Consider the following 22,964-nt stretch of genomic DNA (forward strand, 5'->3'; position numbering starts at 1 on the left):
CACGGTGTTAAGCACTGGGATATAAAGCGGAACAGAACGTGGTCTTGTCCTTGAGGAGCTCACAGCTCAGGAAAATGGCTTCAGCATTCCAAGTAGGCTTTGATAACTTTCACCCCGGGACTTATCAAGGGAGAGTTGCAGGTAAACCCATCCACACTTTTAACGATTTCAGAATAGAGGAAACGAGGCGCGGCAAGGCGGTGGAGGAGAGATGGCTGCACGGGCTGGTGGCAGGCTTGGCAGCCGCCAGACGCGGGGCTCTGGTGGTGTCGCCTGCTGGCAAGGAGCGGGCAAGACCGTCCCCCTCGTTGGCACCCTCGGGCTTGGCTCGGGCACACTGAGGCCGCAGCGGTGCTAGCAGCTGGTCCGGCCCGGCCGGGCGGGCTGACAGCCGAGAGCCAGGCAGCGGCCGCGCCGAGGTCCGGCTCCTGGGCGAGACTGCGCGCACCGTGCCGGCAGCCAGGGGGCAGAGTTCCCGGGCCCGTGTCACTGCAGGCTACCTGGGGCTCCGGCCCCGCCACTGTCCGCCGGGTCCGCGTCTTCTCTTGGCGGGTCCTCTCTACCAGCCGGGGCTCCGCGGAACACAGGATTTCCCCGCCGGCGATCGCTCCCGAGGCGCAGGAGCAGAGGCACGGCCGGGGATCCGCGGCGGGAGGCGAGGTGGGGAGGGGAAGGCGGACCGCGCGCGGGGGACGGGAGGGGGCTGGAGTAGGGGATTCCAGGGACGCGCAGCCCCGCCCTCGCCCCCTCCTCTCCTACCCTTCAGAACCCGCGGAGCAGGGGGAGTATGGAGCAAACGCCGCTGCTCTGGCACCATGACGCTCGCCCGCTTCGCGGTGGCTCTGATTTTCGGGGCGCTTCCCGGAGTGGTCAGCTTTGATCCTGTCCTCAGTTATCCTCTGGGTCCCCAGTACCCTTATTACCTTCCTACCCAGCAGCGTCCACAGAGGACGCCTCTGCCGCGCGTCCCGCGCCCCCCGGCGGCGCTCCGGACCCCGCGCCTGCAGGCCCTCCACGCCCGGCACACGCCCGGGCCGCGCGCCGGGGACTGCCCCGCCGGCGAGCCCTGGGTCAACGTGACGGACTTCGGCGCCTCTTGTCTGCGCTGGGCAGAGGTGCCACCGTTCCTCGAGCGGTCGCCCCCGGCGGGCTGGGCTCAACTGCGAGGGCAGAGCCACAACTTTTGCCGGAGCCCCGACGGCACGGGCAGACCCTGGTGCTTCTATGGGAACGCCCACGGCAAGGTGGACTGGGGCTACTGCGACTGCAGACACGGTGAGTGGCCTCGGGGCAGCGGCGGCGACTTGGACTGGCGGGGAGCCACCCTAGCTAGGAGAGGGCATTAGGTGTTCCTTGAAAAGAGTGAGAGGGGGTGCGATTGAGGGTTTGCCTCTCTGTGATGGTGGGCTGCCACTGAGTTACCATCCAAGTACCTTGGTACCTTGACTTTGAATTAGTAAGGCGGGCTTCGTGTGTGAAGTGATAGTTTCTCTGGAAGCTGCTGCGCTCTGGGTTCCCGGATAAGGTCTTGTCTCTGCCGTGTGTGTGTGTGTGTGTGTGTGTGTGTGTGTGTGTGTGTGTGGCCGCGCGCATGTGTTGGGAGGATGTGTGTTTTCTGGATCATCTTGCCTTCAGAATGTTACCATATTTACGTAGAAGAGGCAAAGCAAAGGAGGCGATAGTTTCTAATTACTTGTTTTGGAAAGGGAAATATTAAATCTAATATGACAATCAATAACCTTCCCCCCCACACACCCGATTTGGGAAAACGTGGTAAAATTTCTGCCTTACTCCCACCATTGACATATATTTGAAAAAGTTTGGCAAAATTTCCCGGCCAAAATACAACTTGTCAAAATGATGTTCATGTTCTGGGGCACAGTGTGATAAATATCATCAGTGAGTGAAGAAAAAAGAAAGGGAAAAGAGATCGGAATAGTAACTATCTTGGGGAAGAAGCAACTTGATATAGTCAAGTGCGGTTTTCAAGAGTGCCAGTATTCAGCTGTATATGTTGTTTGTGGAAAATCGGGATCAATTGGTAAAGAGATAAAGTTGCTAAGATGTTTTGGTTTTGTGGTAATAAAAGCATCACATTAATAGATTTAATGTAAGTGAATAATCGGCCTTTGAACAGTGCTTTGTTTTGAGTTGGTGTTTTGTTTAACATTACGGCTTTTTTTCTTCTCTAATAGTTGTGGAAAAAAAACCTTACATGTCCTTCAAAGTTTGGATTTTCTTTAAAAATTCTTTTTTTTGGCAGCTCTCCATCCAAGCTGTGGGGCAGCGGTTTCACTAATTGTGGATTCTGAGATATGTTGTAGCTTGTACCTTTTGGAGGTAATTTGGAGGTTAACTTTCACAGGGCCATTCTTTCCCTTCAGAAATTTTTATTTATCTGTGCCTTCAATTGCATTAGTGCTTTGAGTTAAAGGAAAGTGATAGGAAGGTTAAGATCAATTATCCTTTATCCTAGAGAATGAAGTCATCGCTATACTTGTGTTTCACAGACAGAATGCCAATGTGGCTGTAAAAAATTTGAGGTGATATCAAGCAGAGAGCCCTAGCATTGTTTCACTATTTACTGTGAGAGATTATTTGTAGTAAAATCTCATGTTTAGCAAACACTGACCGTTTTTTCATCTTTCTATTATTATATTTCATATTTCCTATTGTATATACATAGACATAAATAAGTGTATTTCAGAGTTAAAACACTAGATCTATTGTGCTTTCTGACACATAATTCTTTTCACTTTATATTCCAAATGAGGAGAGTAGCTTGTTCATTGATTCTCCCCACCCTCTTGTGTTGAAAAGAAATTTAAACCTAACAGGCAACACTCTTTGTGATTCTTTGTGTTCATAGTCAATTCTCACTAGACAGAACACTGAACACTGCGTAATAGTGTGTGTACTTCCTGGAGTAAAGTGGTTGAACACAAGAGAAACAAAAGAAAACACCCAAGATGGGAGATAAATTCTCTCCCCGCCCCACACTCCCCCCAAAAAAAAGAAAAAGAAAAAAAAAAAAAACCAGGACAGCAATCTGCTGGCTATGTAATAATTTAATTACTCTCACAGGCTTAGTCTTGCTAACCCATTCTGTCATTTACTCCTCACATTCTGATTGATGTAACTCATACCTTCAAAATGACTGGCATATTCTGAACCTATGACTTTTTTCGTTCCACATTTCAGTTAAGAGTGTGAACAAAGCTGTCATGGAGTGGTGAAAAGAATATGGAATTGTGCTTTAGAAAACACTGGTGTCCTCTTTGGCTCTGCCAGTAGCTATGCAGTGTTGAGTAAGACTCAACCCCCAGAGCTTTAGTTTCCTTATCCGGAGGAAGGCAGCTTTGAAACAGATTTATTCAAAAGACTTTCCCAGCACTGAGTATGTACCAAAACACTCCGGCCTGATAATAACAGGTAGGATTTATTGAGCATTCACTCTTTGTTGGATGCTGAGCTAAGCATTTTATATATTAGTTTTCTTATTTAATTCTTTAAAAAAAAAAACAAAACAATTTATTTATTTGGCTGCGCCGAGTCTTGGTTGTGGCACACAGGATCTTCGTTGTGGCATGCGGGATTTTTTTTTTTTTTAGTTGCGGCATGTGGGCTTCTTATTTGTAGCATGCACGTGGTGGTTTCTAGTTCCCCGACCAGGGATCGAACCTGGGCCCCCTGCATTGGGAGCGCAGAGTCTTACCCACTGGACCACCAAGGAAGTCCCTCATTTAATTCTTATAGCAACATTATAAGATAGTGCACATTTCACTCCACAGCTCATTTTATTCTTTAATTATATAAGCATGTAGAAATATCTGTACTGTCTAATGATCCTATTCTTGTAGTTTAAAGACTAGTTTAAAAAGAAAGAGAAAGGAAATTATGTTTGGTCCAATGTACATGATTTCCAGTCTCTTCTGACTTGAGAATATCCAGGTTTTTCTTTTTCTTTTCTTTCTTTTTTTTAACCAAAACAAACAAAAAAAAAGGACAAAAGGAAAGAAAATTAATTGTAATGAAATCCCTCCTTTAAAAAATAAACTGGGGCTTCCCTGGTGGTGCAGTGGTTGGGAGTCCGCCTGCCGATGCAGGGGACACGGGTTCGTGCCCCGGCCTGGGAGGATCCCACATGCTGCGGAGCGGCTGGGCCCGTGAGCCATGCCCGCTGAGCCTGCGCGTCCGGAGCCTGTGCTCCGCAACGGAAGAGGTCACAGCGGTGAGAGGCCCGCGTACCACAAAAAACAAAACAAAACAAAACTAGAGGCTAGAGAGAGGCTAGAGTCATGTACCTGTTTGCATCAAGAGTAATGAGGAAGTTGGTGCCCCTGAGGTGGAGAGTTGGTTGAAACCAAGTTGAAGGGGTGGCAGGGGGATATCAGGTGGCAGGGCGTTGACACTCCAGTGGCTCAAATATCTGAGAACAAGAAAGATGTTGCCTGGGCCCTGGTGGTGTGAAACTTGCAAATTAGTAACAAAGAATCATTTGGGGGATTCACCCTGTATCAGCCCTGGGGTTAGTTCTTACAATGGGCATTAGAATCACGTGGGGGCTTATTCAAATGCAGATACCTGGGCTCTAGCCTTCAGAGACCCTGATTAAGTAAGCTAAGGAATTCGGCTCAAGAATGTGCATTTCTAATGAGCAGTCTAGGTGATTTGGAGGCTGAAGACCCTTTGTCACAGTCAGGGAAAACCGTGGGAGGGCATCAGAACCCACCTAAGCTGTGTAGCGGTGGGTGATCATGTCAGCTGAGTCTACCATTCTGTGACTTAATCCCGCTAGATTTAGGATCAAGCATAAGGCAGGCCTATGGTAACTTTTTGTGTGGTTTTAGAAAATGGTTTTGTTTGACCAGTGCGGGATAATAATAAATTAGTTCTCCAGAATACGATTATTAACTGAATGTGAGCCAGATTATTTTCACATTTCTATAGGAAGAATTAACAGGCAACTGATTCCCCCCAACAGTACCTTGCAATAATTTGGAGCTTCCTGACTAGAAAGAGGGATCCCTTTTCCAGTCTCCAGTTGGTGTGGCCGGTGGGGCAACTTGCTTGCACTGTGCTAGGAGCTCCTCTTTGTTACAAGCAGCCAAGTGGAACTCAACCATAGGTGACCGATGACTGATGGGTAAAATAGGTATAATAAACGATAATGTTCTAACGATTGAGATTTTGAAACAGGAGGGAAGGGGCAGGGCACAACCTTTAAAAGAATGACGTAGCCACAGGACATGACAAAAACTGGGTAGACCAACTAGGTCCAAGATGGCGGAAGATTTGACTTCCAGTGGACCTTGAGCCTCATTATATGCTCACTGTAATATATTAGCATGCTAAATGACACACCCACCCATGCCTTGGCAGTTCTGAGGCTGATCAAAGATCAAAAAGTGAGCAGTGGCCCAATTCCTGGAAATCCCATCCTCCCACTCATTAGCCTATGAAATTACCCAGCCCATAAAAACTAACCACGCCATATTTCAGGGCTTCTCACCTTCTGAGATGGCCCACACTCTATCTGTGGAATGTGTTTCTCTCTAAATAAATCCACTTCTTATCTTTTACTTTGTCTCTCACTGAATTCTTTCTGCACTAGACGTCAAGAACCTGAGCTGTGTGATATCAATTAAAAGACCATGGGTTCAAGTCCCAGTCTGGGTTTTGGCCGGGTTTGAGTCCCAGCACGTGGGTTCAAGTCCCAATCTGAGTTGAATGGTTTCAATTTTACCAGAAAGAGTGATTCATAGATCTGACTTTTTGTCATGTCATGCAGATTAGTTCACCCAAATCTCCTGATTCAGATAGAGATAGCGGACTTGTGGGATGTTACAGGCTGTACTCTTTGAAGTCCATCTGGTGTTTGAAGTGAAGGTTAATTTAAAAAGTTGGTAGAAAGCAGTCCCTTTTTAAACTTTTTTAATGCTGCATCTTGATTCTACGTAGCAGGCGCTGAAAAACATTTATTAGCAATAACAGATTTGATACATTTCCTGTCTGGATTTTAAATATTGAGCTCACTCTGCTTTTCAGGCTAAGGCAGATATAAAATACTTTGATTTGGGGCATTATCTGACTTTTTACTAGTGTGAATTTTTTTTTTTTTAAGAAGAAAATTAGATATCCACTTACTACTGCCTTTTATGAGTGATTATCCTGGACTCACAAATACTCTCTCTGCATATATATGCAGTCCTTGGGGTGTGTGTGTGTGTGTGTGTGTGTGTGTGTGTGAAGTTAACTTTTGCAAAAGTAATTTGGTTTATAACTGGGAAGGCAAACCTAAATATCAAACAATAAGATATTACTCAGAGATCTCTTTATTCGATGGATACTCCGCAGCTCCTAAAGTGATAATCACAAAGGTTGTCTATAAAAAATGGGAAAATGCTCACAATAATGTTAAGTGGAAACTATGGATACAAAATTTATATACATTATGACTAACTGAAAACAAGGATGGCTGTGAAAAGTTCGGAAGAGGAAATAGATGATAATTACGAACTTGGGTATGAATGTGGCTTGGATCAGTTAAGGTGGCTTTGGTGGCAAAGAATAGAAAACCCAATTCAAAATGACTGAAGAAATAAGATTTGTTGTTATTGTAACATGGTAATAGAGCTGTAACATGGTACAGCTCTATTTCTCTGCTACTCTTGATTCCTTTATTTTCAAAGTGTGGCTTTTATCCATAGGCTAATGGTTATTCCAGATTTCATATCGAGATAGAACAACTTGAAGAAGAAAGATAGAGCCCCCTCTTCATGTATGTCCCATTGAAAATGCAAGGAGACCTTCCCAGAATTCCACCCCCCCCCCAAGACTTCCTCCCGTATTTCATTGGCCAGACCTTCCTGGCACTATCTGGGAAGGAAAATGCAATTACCATGCTTGCCTAGATTAGTCAGAATTGACCTCTGAACAGGCAGGGAGAAGCAGGTAGTTATTGAGGAGAACCAACAGTCTGCCAAGAAGTGTGGTTGAGGTTTGTCCTTGTTGGCCTGCACCCCTCAGGCCTGCAAGCCCTGTACTTGCCCAGCCTCCTGACCAAAGAAAGAGCCCAGAGTCAGCGACAGAGACATCAGTGGTTTAATGGATGGGGGATCTTACATCTCTGAAGTAAGGTCCTGGAGCAACATCCCACCATGTGCAGCAGGGGGTGGGCAGGACATGGCAGCAGTCTTTGCTACAGGTGTGTGTGTGTGTGTACGTGTGTGTGTTGTGTGTGTGTGTGTGTGTGTGTGTATAGGGGGCTGGGGGTTGGGAGGAGTAGGGGTGAGGGTGGGGGATGAGGGGGTAGAGAGGGAGGTTACCAGTTACAGAGGGAATTCACATCAGGTTGGCTCATTGGTTACTAGGGAAACCAGCAGTGGAGCACGCCCCTCACCACCCCTTTGATAAGCTAAAACAGTCTCTAGCTGGAGTTGAGGCAAGTGTGTAGGCGTTTAATGTTAGGCTCTATGATTAAGAGGGAAGGTCAGTCACGTGACTAGGGTGTAGGTGAAGCAGGGACTGGTTGAGCAGGGGATGTACAGAGAGCCGGAGAGCTGCCGTCTTGGGTGGCCTGACTGTACAGTCCTTATACAGGTATCCCCCACTTTGTGAAAGTTTGCTTTATGTCACTTCACTTTTACAGAAGACTTACATTAGTACCTGTTTCTGCTAGAAAAGAAATCCAAAGAGAATTTTTGCTCTTATGAAAGAGCAAAAGGTGAAAGGTGAAAATTGAAAAGAGCGTTCAGTGTTTGTTTTGCAGTGAGCCATTATAGAGGCAGCGCACACCCAGAGCAGTGAGAGTGGCGCCCCTAAGCTCCTTCTCCAGGAACTATGCTCAGTATCTCAGCATCAGGCTGCCGTCAGGCTTTGAGCTGTGTCTGTGAGCATCTGTGCTTTTTCTCAATTTATTTTGTGCATCTCTTAGCAAGATATGTCCTAAGGTTAGTTACTTCTTGGCTTTATGTCATTTTGGCTTACAAAAGGTTTCATAGGAAAATTCTACTTTTGGATAGCAGGGAAAACCTGTGTTAGGGAAACTTAATGCAATTAGAAAATAGTTATAAGTAATGTAAAAAATTACACCGTGAAATGCTTCACGCATTTTTTTTGCCATATGTAGATGAATAACATTTAGACATTGATTTAATTGGTAGAGCATATTTACTTGTTTTAAGATGCTATTTGCAGCTCTAGCAATTTATGTCTGAAATGAATAATTCCATTGTTAAGAATATGGACGTTGGTTCAGTTGTTAGGTAATTTAACATTACCTAATTAATTTAATTCTAATTTTTAAACTTTTTCCCCCTTGAATTAACCTGTAAAGAAGGAAGTCCTCTGAAGCCTGTCCCTTTAGTCTGCATAGCAGATGAGAGTTTAGTTGTGCACTACATGAACAATTGTTGTAGACTGCCTTCTACATGGTTGACACGCTGTTGCTAGAAAATCAGGAAATGTTGATTTTTGCCTCCTTTGCATCTAACTTTTCCAGAGCAGTCACCTCCTCTCACCTCTTCTTCCTCTTCCTGAAAATTAGCACAACAATATTAATAAAAATTTTATTGTTTGCAAAACACTAAAGTAATATTTGCCTGCGAGAAGCCATGTATGCACATTCAGCTTCATGCTTTTTATAAGGATCACCATAGAGACACAAAGACTGAGAAATGCTGATTCTTGTAGAAAGGCAAGAGTAGATTTCATTAAACAGTTACTGAGTTCACACTAGGGGCGGAATTTACAAAGATGAATAAGAAATCACCTGTGTCCTCTAGTTGAGGACGGCCACTCTCTGGTTGAGATGTCAGGAGAGTACTAAGCATTTTTATTACCTTTCCTGTGATATGTACTTTGGGAGAGATTACTATTAAGTGCAGCTTAATTTCATCATTCAGGGTTGTACAATAAAATGGTAATACCCATACCAAGTGTTTATGTGTGGATAGTTCAGAGACAAACAATTTGTGGAATTTCCTGCTCCAGTTATTTAAATGCATGTATTGTTAGTGTACCATAACTTAACCTTGCATAGAGTCTTCTTTTATATAATATTATATAACATTTTAAACCCACAAATAATCGGTAAGATTTATAAATTTCTAATGAGCCCACTGTAAATGGGTAGAATTGCTTACAGAGGATATACTTTCATTTTGAACCAGACCAGTTCCTATTTTTTCTCAGTACTAAAGGTATCTACATGAATAATAAATGAACAATTAATATGAATTATAGATGTGAACTAATGGAGGCAAATATAGTTCAGTTGGGTAATAGTTCAGGGGAATGCTTCGTACGTTAAAAGATGATTTGATTTCATTTTGACACGGCATGATTTGAATAAAATCTATTTTGCAATGCTAAACTGGTTTCAGTTATGGGTAAATGTAATCATAGACAAAACAGAATACCTCAGTACCATCAAATAAGGTGTAGGAAAAAAAACCCATCAAAATTGATGTAACCCCCCCCACTGTACTTGAAAAATTCAGCTAACTGCTGCCCAATTCAGTTGTTTTTAGGGAGTGTGACTTTTTGTCTGTATTTTATAATTAAGATAGGAAATGATCATTTAGTATATTTTTCCAGTGTTGCCTTTGGTATAAGACAAAAGATTATGTTTCATTGTCAAATATGTGTACTAAATTGTCCAACATGTAATGGGCTTTTTTCTATTCTTTTAAATAGTTCATAAACTGAAATTTCTGCATCATTTTCAGCTTCAAGTATAGTTTTTGTCAAGGATCTGAACAATAGCTTGATGTCACTAGCATGGATTCTTTCTGATTCCACCAGAAAAATAGAAATGACTAAAATTAATTACTTTGTGCCTCTCTGAAGTTCAGTAATAGATGAGAAAGGATCTCATTAAAGTAAAAGAACATTAATTTTCTTTTACTCATTTATCAAACTGTGATTTTAAAAGATTTAAAAAATATTTATTATTAATTCTATTCAGAAAACACTACTGGGATGGATCTTTGTTTTTGCTGTTTTTCTTTGTCTTCAAGTGAGTGCTATTCTATAAATATATTTTAAAGAGTTAACTAAATAGGCATGTCTTTTCATTTAGTTTATTTTGGAATGAGCTGGATTTAGAGAGCAAAGATAGCTGACCTATTTGGTTCCTTTCCTAATATTTCTTTTAGGCCTTCTTGAAGTATGGAGTATGAGAAGGGAGGTTTTGCCAGCTGTCCAAGGAGGGGTAATACCATAATGGCTCTATTAGTTTGCTAGGGCTGCCGTAATGAGTACCACAAACTGAGTGGCTTAGACAAAGAAACTTATTATTTCACAGTTCTGGAGACTAGAAGTCCAAGGTCAGTGTCAGCAGAGCCATGCTTCCTCTCAAGGCACTAGGGAAGGATCTGTTCAAGGGCTGTCTCCTAGCTTCTGATAGTTCCTTGGCTTATGGAAATTAGCTGCAACCTTCAGGTGGCGTTCTCCCTATATGTGTCTCTGTCCAGATTTCTACTTTTTATGAGAATATAGTCATGTTGGATTAGAGCCCTCCCTAATGATCTCATCTTATCTTGCTCATCTGCAAAGACCCTATTCCAAGTAAAGTCACGGGTATTCATAGGCGCTGGAAGTCGGTACTTCCACATCTTTTGGGGGAATAGTATTCAGCCCATCACAATAGCCTTAAAAACTACAAAAGCAATGAGACTTGTGAAGACAATTTTAATCTAGTTAGCTGTCCTTCTCTAGATTACCTTGTGTCGAGAGAGGCTGATAACATGGTTAAAGAGAGCCCCTCGGGAATGTCTCTTTGTTTTAGCTGTTTTTTAGCAAAGTTGTCTCTTTGTTTTTCCGTTTTTTAGCAAAGTTGTCCACAAAGCAAATTTCTGTAACAAAAATCTTTTATGTTCCTTTTCCTTTATAAAACTGGAGATACATTTACATAGAAGAAAAATAACAGTAAACTAAAATGACAGTAAGCTCAACATTTTTGGCAGGGAATTAAGGTAGTAGAATTCTTACCGTTGTTGTTCACTGGCACATTTTGCCTTTAGGTAGCTGTAATAGCAGCAGACTGGTACAGCTGACTGGCTTTTGTTGTTGTCGTTGTTGCTTTTTGCAACAATTCATTTCATGAACTCTGGGGCTCCTCTCCATGGTGTGCCATCATGCATAGCTTCGTAGTTCCAGACTTTCTTCTGTTACTGGTTTAGCCTATAAATTTGCAATGCTTATTATAGTTGACTTAAAACCTCTGTTTGAGACTTCAACTTTTAAATTATTGTTATTACCACATTTTAAAAATAGGAATATTTAGAATAGAATATTTTCCATCAAATTGGCACATGAGAGACTTTAAGACTGTGCAGCCCTGGATTCACTGGGGTGTGGCCCAGAGGCATTAGCAGAGACTATGAGGGACATCGCAAAGTCCTGGGCTGGAGTAGGAGACTGTGAGCGAAGGAGGACTGACCGATCCATTTTTGATAATAAGAGACTGTGACAGTGGAGCAATATCGCCAAAGAATTGGTCTAGAATTTATCTGAAGAACTTTATGATTAGTAAGGTAGCAATAGAAATGAGTTTACCAGGCTATGAGCTTTGTGGATTGCTTTATTGTTTCATCCTCTCTCTCTCTCTCTGTTTTTTTTTTTTTTTCCATTGAGCTAAGGGTATTTCCTCTTGTAATTGTGCACCTATAAATGTGTGCAAATATATAGTTCTCCTACACATTTGTACAGCCAATGGGACAAATCAGCCTCCACTGGAGGATCAGCCTCAAGTGTAGATCACCAGAAAGCCACTTCTCTCCTGTTGTGCAGTGTAGAGAAACTCTTCAGGCTGTCTTATGCTTCTGCCTGGCTAGTTTATCCCCATGTAATGTTTGGTAGATTCGTTGTAATACTTCAAATAGAATGGTGAAAACCAACATGTCAGAATGCATAAACTGGTAGCTGAAGTACTGAAAGGTGCTTATTACATCACAGGGTCTTTTCTCAGATTGAGAGACAAGGGGACCATAGCAAGGGTGGGAATCTAGGAGGTCATGGCTCTGCAACTGCTCAGTTGATTGGGTCCATAGCTTACACATCCATAAATAAAGGGAAATGAATTACAGTTCAACCGTCTCAAGCATTCTAAGAGAGTCAATGAAGCAAGAACAGAGTAAAACCAAAACCAAACAAAAACTACTGCCTGTCTTAAATGTGCATAGTGTGAATTGTGTGTTCATGCATTTATTATTTTAGGCATATTATTAAGCTGATTTTTTTTTTTTTTTTTTTTTTTTGCGGTACGCTGGCCTCTCACTGTTGTGGCCTCTCCCGTTGCGGAGCACAGGCTCCGGACGCGCAGGCTCGGCGGCCATGGCTCACGGGCCCAGCTGCTCCGCGGCATGTGGGATCTTCCCGGACCGGGGCACAAACCCGTGTCCCCTGCATCGGCAGGCAGACTCTCTACCACTGCGCCACCAGGGAAGCCCTTAAGCTGATTTTTTTTAAAAAAAGCTCTTTCAAAAAATTATTAGAAGAATTGTGAACTTCGCAGAATTACATACCAGTAAGAAATACTCACTTTGAGTTCAAGGTAGATGATTACTCAGAATATTTTGGAAATTTTTATGGCCTTAAAGGAAAGGATAAACTGTGTGGAAGGGCGCTGCTAGGAAGGTGTGTGCCTTGGGGATGTTGGTGTTGGGAATGGATTCTGATAGAGAAGTAATTAGTCATTGACATGCAAATTGCCTTTCCAGAATTGCAAATATTTGTCTTCATTTGTTAAAGGAAAATTGGATGAGCACTCCACCTTTCTTGCCATATAGCAGATGCAGCTAAATGAATCCAGGCTTTCACAGCATGTTGGGAGCATCTGGGCAATGATGGTGGAACTGATAGTTGACCTGGAAATTATTTCCAGTGTTATCATTTTCATTATAATGATGTTATGGTAACAATTATACTTTATGCAGAGTCTTTGCCTTCTCATTTGTAGATGCCTTAATCATTTAGATGGTATGCATGCATCATTTCTTCTTGATAGTTTTTTAGTGATTTAGGCAATATTTTACATTTTGTTATGATTACTTAACATGCATAAGTAGAGTTCCAGTTTGTTTTCATTACTAGAAATTTCTTCCACCGCTTTCACGTGAATAATTTGGTGGTGGTGGTGGGGAATTAATAAACAGATAATAGGTTAAATATCATTTCAAATAAACATTTGTTTCAGGTGAACAAATGAATTCTTTGAAATAAACTGCTGGCATTTGTACTGTGCATAATATTATGTGGGTCTCTATAGAAGACATTTTGTGATTAAAAGAAATCATTAAAGTTCGTTAAACTCTTCAGACATATTTCTTTAAAAATATTCTGCAGTTCACAATTTTCACCGAGCTAGACAGGGCTTCCTCTTGCTTGGTCGAATTAAAGAAGTTTAGAATATATGAATGATTTTTAGATTATCTGCCATATGAACGACCCACACCCATGTTCTCTCCTGAATAATCAGGATTTGGCAGTGCTGTGTTTGCCTCCATTTATTATTGTCTTTTGTTTGACACTTCTGTTTGACAACTTTGATACAAAATTGACACTTTGTCATGAGAAACAGGATATATTTCTCTTAAATAGTTACAGTTTTTAAGGATGATTATGTGGAAAGTAATAATGGTAGATGACTAGGCTAGTGCAAATGAAATGTATGGATGATTTGTGAATCTAATGTTTTCGGAAAATCATTATAAAGCCATCCATAATGACTTTGAAATATGCAAAACATGCCAGAAAATTTTGGTCGAATTTAATTTCTTAATTTCTTTACCTATGAAAAAAAGTCCATCCTAAGTGACTTTTCACAGAATTTTATGAAATTTTTAAGTTGTCTGAGTTAGATTCTGTCTCTGCAAATGTCCCAATTGCTGCCCGTCCGTCAGTACCCACTCTGAAAACCAATGACAATGAGAAGAGAAATGTAGGCCTTTGATCCACACTTCTTTAAAAAAACTGAAATATATTTGATGTATGATATTATGTTAGTTTCAGATGTACTGCATAGTGATTGGATATTTGCATACGTTATGAAATGATCACCACGATAAGTCTAGTAACCACTTTGATCCACACTTAAGGGATAAGACTTAAAATATTATTTTCCCCAGGGGTGCTTGAATTTAAATTTTGACTCTTTCAAGACTGAAAAAATGACTCAAATCGTGGACTGTGGAGCAGCTGAGTGGGATGGTATGTAAGGGGAAGTGAAGTTCCAGGGCCATTCAGTTACACCAAACTACTCTACTTAGCGGCAGTTTCCCTAAGACTAACTTTAGGCAATGTTTTCAACACTGAACACCTTTCTGAACTTATAGACATAAGCTTTAGACTTGTCACGACTAGTGCTGGAGGCTAAAAGGGGAAGAGCATTTTATTCTTCTTTAGTGGAAGAACAAATCAGATAGAAGGAAGACATAACAGCCAATAACAGGTAATTTATAAACAGAACATTGAATTTAGTTTCTCTGTTTTTTTAAATCTGTGACCTCATGTGTAGATGGAAAGTGATCCATAAATGATAAGAACTTATTGTGTGATGTGATCTAATACTTGGGATGCAATTATCAGCCATTAGTCATAGTCTTCCAATTTTTCCCTTTGAAAATCATAATTGGACTTTGCCTAGATAAAAGAAAGTATCATTAGCATTGACATCAGGATGTTAATTACCAAAACCAAAAAAAGAGCCTGCTAAATCCTCATTTAAAGAAAGAAACAGATGTTGTGAACAGTGAGAGACTGGATCTCTCACCACGTCAGTGGAAAAATCATGTTATCAGTATGTTCAGTATGTTGAAGTGATTATTTGCTATTAAAGGATTTGGGGCTTCTTTTCCACTTTAGGGTCAGTCCGACTTCATGGTGGCAAAAACGAGTTTGAAGGCACAGTGGAAGTATATGCAAATGGAGTTTGGGGCACAATCTGTAGCAGCCACTGGGATGACTCTGATGCATCGGTTGTTTGTCACCAGCTGCAGCTGGGGTGAGTTCGCCCATCCTTGACCAAATCTGTCTGATGATATCTGAGAGGAATGCTGGGCACCCATCGTTACTGTGGAGAGGTTACATCTTCCTTCCTCATTCTCACTTTGCTCACTCTCATTTTTCTCAGAAGAGATGTAAAGAAAGGGCCCCAAATGGAAGGAGTGAGTTCTTTTACATACAAATGCACTTCACTTGTTACTAGCCCTACTGACTAGGAAATGGGCAAATGCTAAGTGGTCCAAAGTTCAAAGCAGCTTTTGGTCTTTGACTTTAACAAAATAATTGTTCAGTGCTAGGAAGCAAGGAATTTGGTCCTAAGAGTTTTACTTTCTCAGCAGCCTGTGCAGCCTGAGGTTACTGTCATTTGCTTTTAACTTTCTACCTTGAGCCACCCACAAATTCCATTTGTGTGTATGTGAAGGAGGTGAGGTTCACTCGTGCTTTCATCCCATGCTGGGTAAGGGGTGATATCCTGGGACATAGGTTTCTGTGCCAAGGAGGTCCTGTAATAGATGGCAGCTTCGCTCAGCTCCGGCAGCATCCACTGTCCTCTGAGGAGCTGCCGGCCCTTCCACGACTGTAGGCGCACTTAAAATAGATTGGTGTATGCTGACGCCCACCAGGCCCTGCACCTTTATGCCTCGTTTCAAGGGGTTTCCCAGGGGCAGAAGGTTACATTTTGGAACAAACGTTTTTGGTTTTTGTTGTTATTCTTATTGTTCTGTTTTTGTGTGTCATTTATTTTTTCTAAGTATACATGCCCTATACTTTTCTTGGTCTTTATCACCAGAGATCTTTAGAAAGCATGGAAAAGATCTTGTTATGAAGGTTAAAAGAACTGAAAGAAAAGTTTTCAATTTGCAAATATTTTGGATTAATAATCAGTGAGTGGTAATATCTAATGTGATGACACAAATGAAAAGGTTAGTCAACTGCAGTCAAATCAGTAAGAATTAAATTAAATTAATTAATTAATTATTTTTGGCTGCGTTGGGTCTTCGTTGCTGCACGCGGGCTTTTCTCTAGTTGCAGCAAACGGGGGCTACTCTTAGTTGCGGTGCACAGGCTTCTCATTGTGGTGGCTTCTCTTGTTGCAGAGCATGGGCTCTAGGCATGCAGGATTCAGTAGTTGTGGCACACGGGCTCAGTAGTTGTGGCTCGCGGACTCTAGAGCGCAGGCTCAGTAGTTGTGGCACACGGGCTTATTTGCTTTGCGGCATGTGGGATCTTCCCGGACCAGGGCTCGATGCCATGTCCCCTGCATTGGCAGGAAGATTCTTAACCACTACGCCATTAGGGAAGTCCCAGTAAGAATTTTAATTTTCCAGCTAAATGTCTTCCCACTAGGAAGGTGGGGAATGAGTATTTAGTAAAGGCAAACCTTGAGGGCTTAAGTTTTGTTCAGACTTGTGATGCTATTAGCGTAACTAATAGGGTTACCATACTTAATTAGTTAACTAATCTTAAAAAATTAGTGTTGGAATAAATCAGGATAAAAGAAGGAAGAAGGGGAGAGACTACAAAGTGTTAATGGTGTTTAGGATGTTAATTACTGATTTTATCAATGAGTATTTTGTCTGGCAAACAGTCACTGGCAGGTGGGCAAGTCATGAAGAATGTTGACTTGCTGCTTTTTCTTTTGAGGGCCTGGAGATGTAACAAATTTATAGGCTGGTGTCAGTATCTTCCTTTATGTACATTTCTACCTGTGCTTTTATTACCCCTGAAAATCAGGGAAGAATAAAATTTTCTATGAGATTCTGACATAAAACAACAAAAGGTACAAATGAACTTATTTACAATACAAACAAATAGAGTTACAGATGTAGAAAACGATCTTATGGTTACCAGGGGGTAAAGGGGGGAAGGATAAATTGAGAGATTGGGATGGACATATACACACTACTATACATAAAATAGGTAACTAATAAGGACCTTGTATAGCACAGGAAACTCTACTCAATACTCTGTAATGACCTATATGGGAAAAGAATCTAAAAATGAGTGGACATATTTATATATATAACTGATTCACTCTGCTGTACAGCAGAAACTAACACAACATTGTAAATCAACTATACTTCATTAAAAATTTAAAAAAATGAAGAAAACAAGAACATTGCAATGGAGATGTGAATTACAGTGGTAGGTTACTAGTCTCTTGATTGATGAAAGAATGTAAACTATCTTTCTGCAAACATAAACTTCAGATAAGCTGATCTGATTCCTTCTATCATCTCTTAGTACTCCATTAATAAAAAAGGATTGCACAATAAGAGCAGGGCGACCCAGCTTTATTGCTGTTAAGACACATTCATATTTTAGATAAACCCCAAATATTTACTGTTTGGTTAATGGAAGCTGTTGCATGAAGACAGTTCTAGAGATTATCATGTTATTCGAATAAGCATTTAATCTTTTAAAAGTGTAATACCAGTTTTGTACATATCAGAGTTAAAAATATGTAGATTATGAGTTATTATCTTATTAATTGGTTTCAAAGTCTTGCTAGCAAATACTATATATAAAGTTTAAAAAATATGAATGGATTGCCTCTCTTGGCATTATCTTGCTTAGACATGGTAATAATAATCGTTTTGAAAATGAGAGCCTGAAATACTGGAGTAGGAAAGACTCTTCAAGCATCCAGACTTCTTTTACATATCAGAAGGCAGAGCTTAGAGAGGCTTTAGAGTGATTGCAACTGAGTTCAGACTAGAATCCAAGTCCCACTGGGCTACATGACACACTTCTTCCACAAAGCCACCCAGACTCCCTTTTTATTTATATCTGTAGTGTTTGCCCATTTTCCTCTAAAATCAGCCATAGATAGTAAAGGCACATGCCTACCATTAGTTATTCAAGATTAACTTGGGGGGTCGGCGGGAAGATGGCGGAAGAGTAAGACGTGGAGATCGCCTTCCTCCTCACGGATACACCAGAAATACATCTACACGTGGAACAACTCCTACAGGATACCTACTGAAGGCTGGCAGAAGACCTCAGACCTCCCAAAAGGCAAGAAACTCCCCACGTACCTGGGTAGGGCAAAAGAAAAAAGAAAAAACAGAGACAAAAGAATAAGGACGACACCTGCACCAGTGGGAGGGAGCTGTGAAGGAGGAAAAGTTTCCACACACTAGGAAGCCCCTCCGCGGGCGGAGACTGCAGGAGGCGGAGGGGGAAGCTTCGGGACCGCGGAGTGGTGCACAGCGACGGGTGTGGAGGGCAAAGCGGGGAGATTCCTGCACAGACGATCGGTGCCGACCGGCACTCACCAACCCGAGAGGCTTGTCTGCTCACCCGCCGGGGCGGGCGGGGCTGCGAGCTGAGGCTCGGGTTTCGGTTTTGGACGGAGCGCAGGGAGAAGACTGGGGTTGGCGGCTTGAGCATAGCCTGAAGGGGTTGGTGCGCCACGACTAGCCGGGAGGGAGTTCGGGGAAAAGCCTGCACCGGCCGAAGAGGCAAGAGACTTTTTCTTCCCTCTTTGTTTCCTGGTGCGCGAGGAGAGGGGTTTAAGAGCGTTGCTTAAAGGAACTCCAGAGACGGGCGCGAGCCGCGGCTAAAAGCGCGAACCCCAGAGACGGGCGCGAGCCGCGGCTGAGGGCGCGAGCCCCCGAGACGGGCGCGAGCCGCGGCGGGAAGCGCGAGCCCCAGAGACGGGCGCGAGCCGCGGCTGAAACCGCGGACCCCAGAGACGGGCGGGAGACGCTGGGGCTGCTGCTGCCGCCACCAGGGGGGCTGTGTGCGAGCACAGGTCACTCTCCGCGCCCCTCTTCCGCGGAGCCTGTGCAGGCCGCCACTGCCGGGTTCCCGGGATCCGGGGACAGCTTCCCCGGGAGTACGCACGGCGGGTCTCAGGCTGGTGCAGCGTCACGCCGGCCTCTGCCGCAGCGTCACGCCGCCTCTGCCGCCGCAGGCCTGCCCCGCACGCAGTGCCCCTCCTTCCCCCATCCCCCAACCCCCGGCCTGAGTGAGCCGGAGCTCCCGAATCAGCGGCTCCTTTAACCCCGTCCTGTCTGAGCAAAAAACAGACGCCCTCCAGCGACCTACACGCAGAGGCAGGGCCAAAGTACAAAGCTGAGCTCCTGTGAGCTGTGAGAACAAGGAAGAGAAGGGGAAATCTCTCCCAGCAGCCACAGAAGCAGGCGGATTAAAGCTCCACAATCAACTTGATATACCCTGCATCTGTGGAATACCTGAATAGACAAGGAATGATCCCAAATTGAAGAGGGGGAATTTAGGAGCGAGATCTGTGATTTTTTTCCCTTTTCCTCTTTTTGTGAATGTGTGCATGTATGCTTCTGTTTGAGATCTTGTCTGTATACTCTTGCTTCCACCATTTGTCCTAGGGCTCTATCCGTCCATGGTTTTTTTTTTTAAAAAAAAAAAAATTTTTTTTTTAATAATTAATTTTAATTGTAATAACTTTATTGAACTTTACCTTCGTTCTTTCTTTCTTTCTTTCCTTCCCTCCTTCCCTCCTTTAGACAGCGAATCACCCCAGGTTGAGGGGGTGGTCTCTGGGAGCAGGATTTATGATTTTTCCCCCTTTGCCTCTCTTTGTGAACGTGTATGTGTATGCTTCTGTGTAAGATTTTCTCTGTATAGCTTTGCTCCCAACAGTTGTCCTAGGGCTCTATCCGTCCATGGTTTTTTTAAAAAAAATTTTTTTTTTTAATAATTAATTTTAATTGTAATAACTTTATTGTACTTTACCTTCGTTCTTTCTTTCTTTCTTTCCTTCCTTCCTTCCCTCCTTTAGACAACAAATCACCCCAAATTGAGGAGGTGGTCTCTGGGAGCAGGATTTATGATTTTTCCCCCTTTGCCTCTCTTTGTGAACGTGTATGTGTATGCTTCTGTGTAAGATTTTCTCTGTATAGCTTTGCTCCCAACAGTTGTCCTAGGGCTCTATCCGTCCATGGTTTTTTTAAAAAAAATTTTTTTTTTCTTAATAATTAATTTTAATTGTAATAACTTTATTGTACTTTACCTTCGTTCTTTCTTTCTTTCTTTCCTTCCTTCCTTCCCTCCCTTAGACAGCGAATCACCCCAGGTTGAGGAGGTGGTCTCTGGGAGCAGGATTTATGATTTTTCCCCCTTTGCCTCTCTTTGTGAACGTGTATGTGTATGCTTCTGTGTAAGATTTTCTCTGTATAGCTTTGTTTCCGACATTTGTCCTAGGGTTCTATCTGTTCTTTTTTTTTTTTTCTTTTCTTTCTTTCTAAATATTTTTTAGTACAATAACTATATTATACTTTATTTTATTTTTACTGTATCTTCTTTCTTTCTGTCTTTTTTCCTTCTTTCCCTCCTTCCTTCCTCCCTTCCTCCCTCCCTCCCTCCCTCCTTTCTTTCCTTCTTTGCTTCTTTCTTCCTTCCTTCCTTTCCTCCTTTCCTCCTTTCCTTCTTTCTTTCCTCAAACTTCTACTAATTCTCTCTACATTTTCTCCTTCTTTCCCTCCTACCTTCCTTCCTTCCTCCCTCCCTCCCTCCTTTCTTTCCTTCTTTGCTTCTTTCTTCCTTCCTTCCTTTCCTCCTTTCCTTCTCTCTTTCCTCAAACTTCTACTAATTCTCTCTACATTTTCTCCTTCTTTCCCTCCTTCTTTCCTTCCTTCCTCCCTCCCTCCCTCCCTCCCTCCTTTCTTTCCTTCTTTGCTTCTTTCTTCCTTCCTTCCTTTCCTCCTTTCCCTCTTTCTTTCCTCATACTTCTACTAATTCTCTCTACATTTTCTCCTTCTTTCCCTCCTTCCTTCCTTCCTTCCTCCCTCCCTCCCTCCTTTCTTTCCTTCTTTGCTTCTTTCTTCCTTCCTTCCTTTCCTCCTTTCCTTCTTTCTTTCCTCATACTTTTAATAATTCTCTCTACTTTTCCTCCCTTTTATTCTGAGCCGTGTGGATGAAAGGCTCTTGGTGCTCCAGCCCAGGAGGCAGGGCTCTGCCTCTGAGGTAGGAGAGCCAACTTCAGGACACTGATCAACAAGAGACCTCCCAGCTCCACATAATATTAAACGGTGGAAATCTCCCAGAGACCTCCATCTTAACACCAGCACCCAGCTTCACTCAACGACCAGCAAGCCACAGTGCTGGACAACCTATGCCAAACAACTAGCAAAACAGGAACACAACCCCACCCAGTAGCAGAGAGGCTGCCTAAAATCATAACAAGGCCACAGACACCCCAAAACACACCACCAGACGTGAACCTGCCCACTAGAGAGACAAGATCCAGCCTCATCCAGCACAACACAGGCACTAGTCCCCTCCACCAGGAAGCCTACACAACCCGCTGAAACAACCTTAGCCACTGGAGACAGACATCAAAAACAACGGGAACTACGAACGTGCAGCCTGCAAAAAGGAGACCCCAAACACAGTAAGATAAGCAAAATGAGAAGACAGAAAAACACACAGCAGATGAAGGAGCAAGATAAAAACCCAGCAGACCTAACAAATGAAGAGGAAATAGGCAATCTACCTGAAAAAGAATTCAGAATAATGATAGTAAGGATGATCCAAAATCTTGGAAGTAGAATGGACAAAATGCAAGAAACAGTTAACAAGGACCTACAAGAACTAAAGATGAAACAAGCAACGATGAACAATGCAATAAATGAAATTAAAAGTACTCTAGATAGGATCAATAGCAGAATAACTGAGGCAGAAGAACGGATAAGTGACCTGGAAGATAAAGTAGTGGAAATAACTACTGCAGAGCAGAATAAAGAAAAAAGAATGAAAAGAACTGAGGACAGTCTCAGAGAGCTCTGGGACAACATTAAACGCACCAACATTCGAATTATAGGGGTTCCAGAAGAAGAAGAAAAAAAGAAAGGGACTGAGAAAATATTTGAAGAGATTATAGTTGAAAACTTCCCTAATATGGGAAAGGAAATAGTTAATCAAGTCCAGGAAGCACAGTGAGTCCCATACAGGATAAATACAAGGAGAAACACGCCAAGACACATATTAATCAAACTATCAAAAATTAAATACAAAGAAAGCATATTAAAAGCAGCAAGGGAAAAACAACAAATAACACACAAGGGAATCCCCATAAGGTTAACAGCTGATCTCTCAGTAGAAACCCTACAAGCCAGAAGGGAGTGGCAGGACATACTGAAAGTGATGAAGGAGAAAAACCTGCAACCAAGACTACTCTACCCAGCAAGGATCTCATTCAGATTTGATGGAGAAATTAAAACCTTTACAGACAAGCAAAGGCTGAGAGAGTTCAGCACCACCAAACCAGCTTTACAACAAATGCTAAAGGAACTTCTCTAGATAAGAAATGCAAAAGAAGGAAACGACCTATAATAACGAACCCAAAACAATATAGAAAATGGGAATAGGAACATACATATCGATAATTACCTTAAATGTAAATGGACTAAATGCTCCCACCAAAAGATACAGATTGGCTGAATGGATACAAAAACAAGACCCTTATATATGCTGTCTACAAGAGACCCACCTCAGACCTAGAGACACATACAGACTGAAAATAAGGGGATGGAAAAAGATATTCCATGCAAATGGAAACCAAAAAAAGCTGGAGTAGCAATTCTCATATCAGACAAAATAGACTTTAAAATAAGGACTATTAAAAGGGATAAAGAAGGACACTACATCATGATCAAGGGATCGATCCAAGAAGAAGATATAACAATTGTAAATATTTATGCACCCAACATAGGAGCACCTCAATACGTAAGGCAAATACTAACAGCCATAAAAGGGGAAATTGACAGTAACACATTCATAGTAGGGGACTTTAACACCCCACTTTCACCCATGGACAGATCATCCAAAATGAAAATAAATAAGGAAACACAAGCTTTAAATGATACATTAAACAAGATGGACTTAATTGATATTTATAGGACACTCCATCCAAAAACAACAGAATACACATTTTTCTCAAGTGCTCATGGAACATTCTCCAGGATAGATCA

At 42.3% G+C, this 22,964-nt stretch overlaps 1 protein-coding gene across 1 annotated transcript in view; it reads left to right on the forward strand.

Moving 5' to 3' along the window:
• Positions 1 to 815: 815 nt before the first annotated feature.
• PRSS12 (serine protease 12) overlaps positions 816 to 22,964 on the forward strand; it is a 75,514-nt gene continuing 53,365 nt past the window's right edge. Inside the window, exons 1-2 of the mRNA XM_032633485.1 lie at positions 816 to 1,275; positions 14,869 to 15,007. Of these exons, the coding sequence (XP_032489376.1) occupies positions 816 to 1,275; positions 14,869 to 15,007 (599 nt within the window). The remainder of the gene's footprint in view (positions 1,276 to 14,868; positions 15,008 to 22,964) is intronic.

This window comes from Phocoena sinus, chromosome 5 (assembly GCF_008692025.1).
Source record: "Phocoena sinus isolate mPhoSin1 chromosome 5, mPhoSin1.pri, whole genome shotgun sequence".
In the NCBI taxonomy this organism is placed as follows: Eukaryota; Metazoa; Chordata; class Mammalia; order Artiodactyla; family Phocoenidae; genus Phocoena; species Phocoena sinus.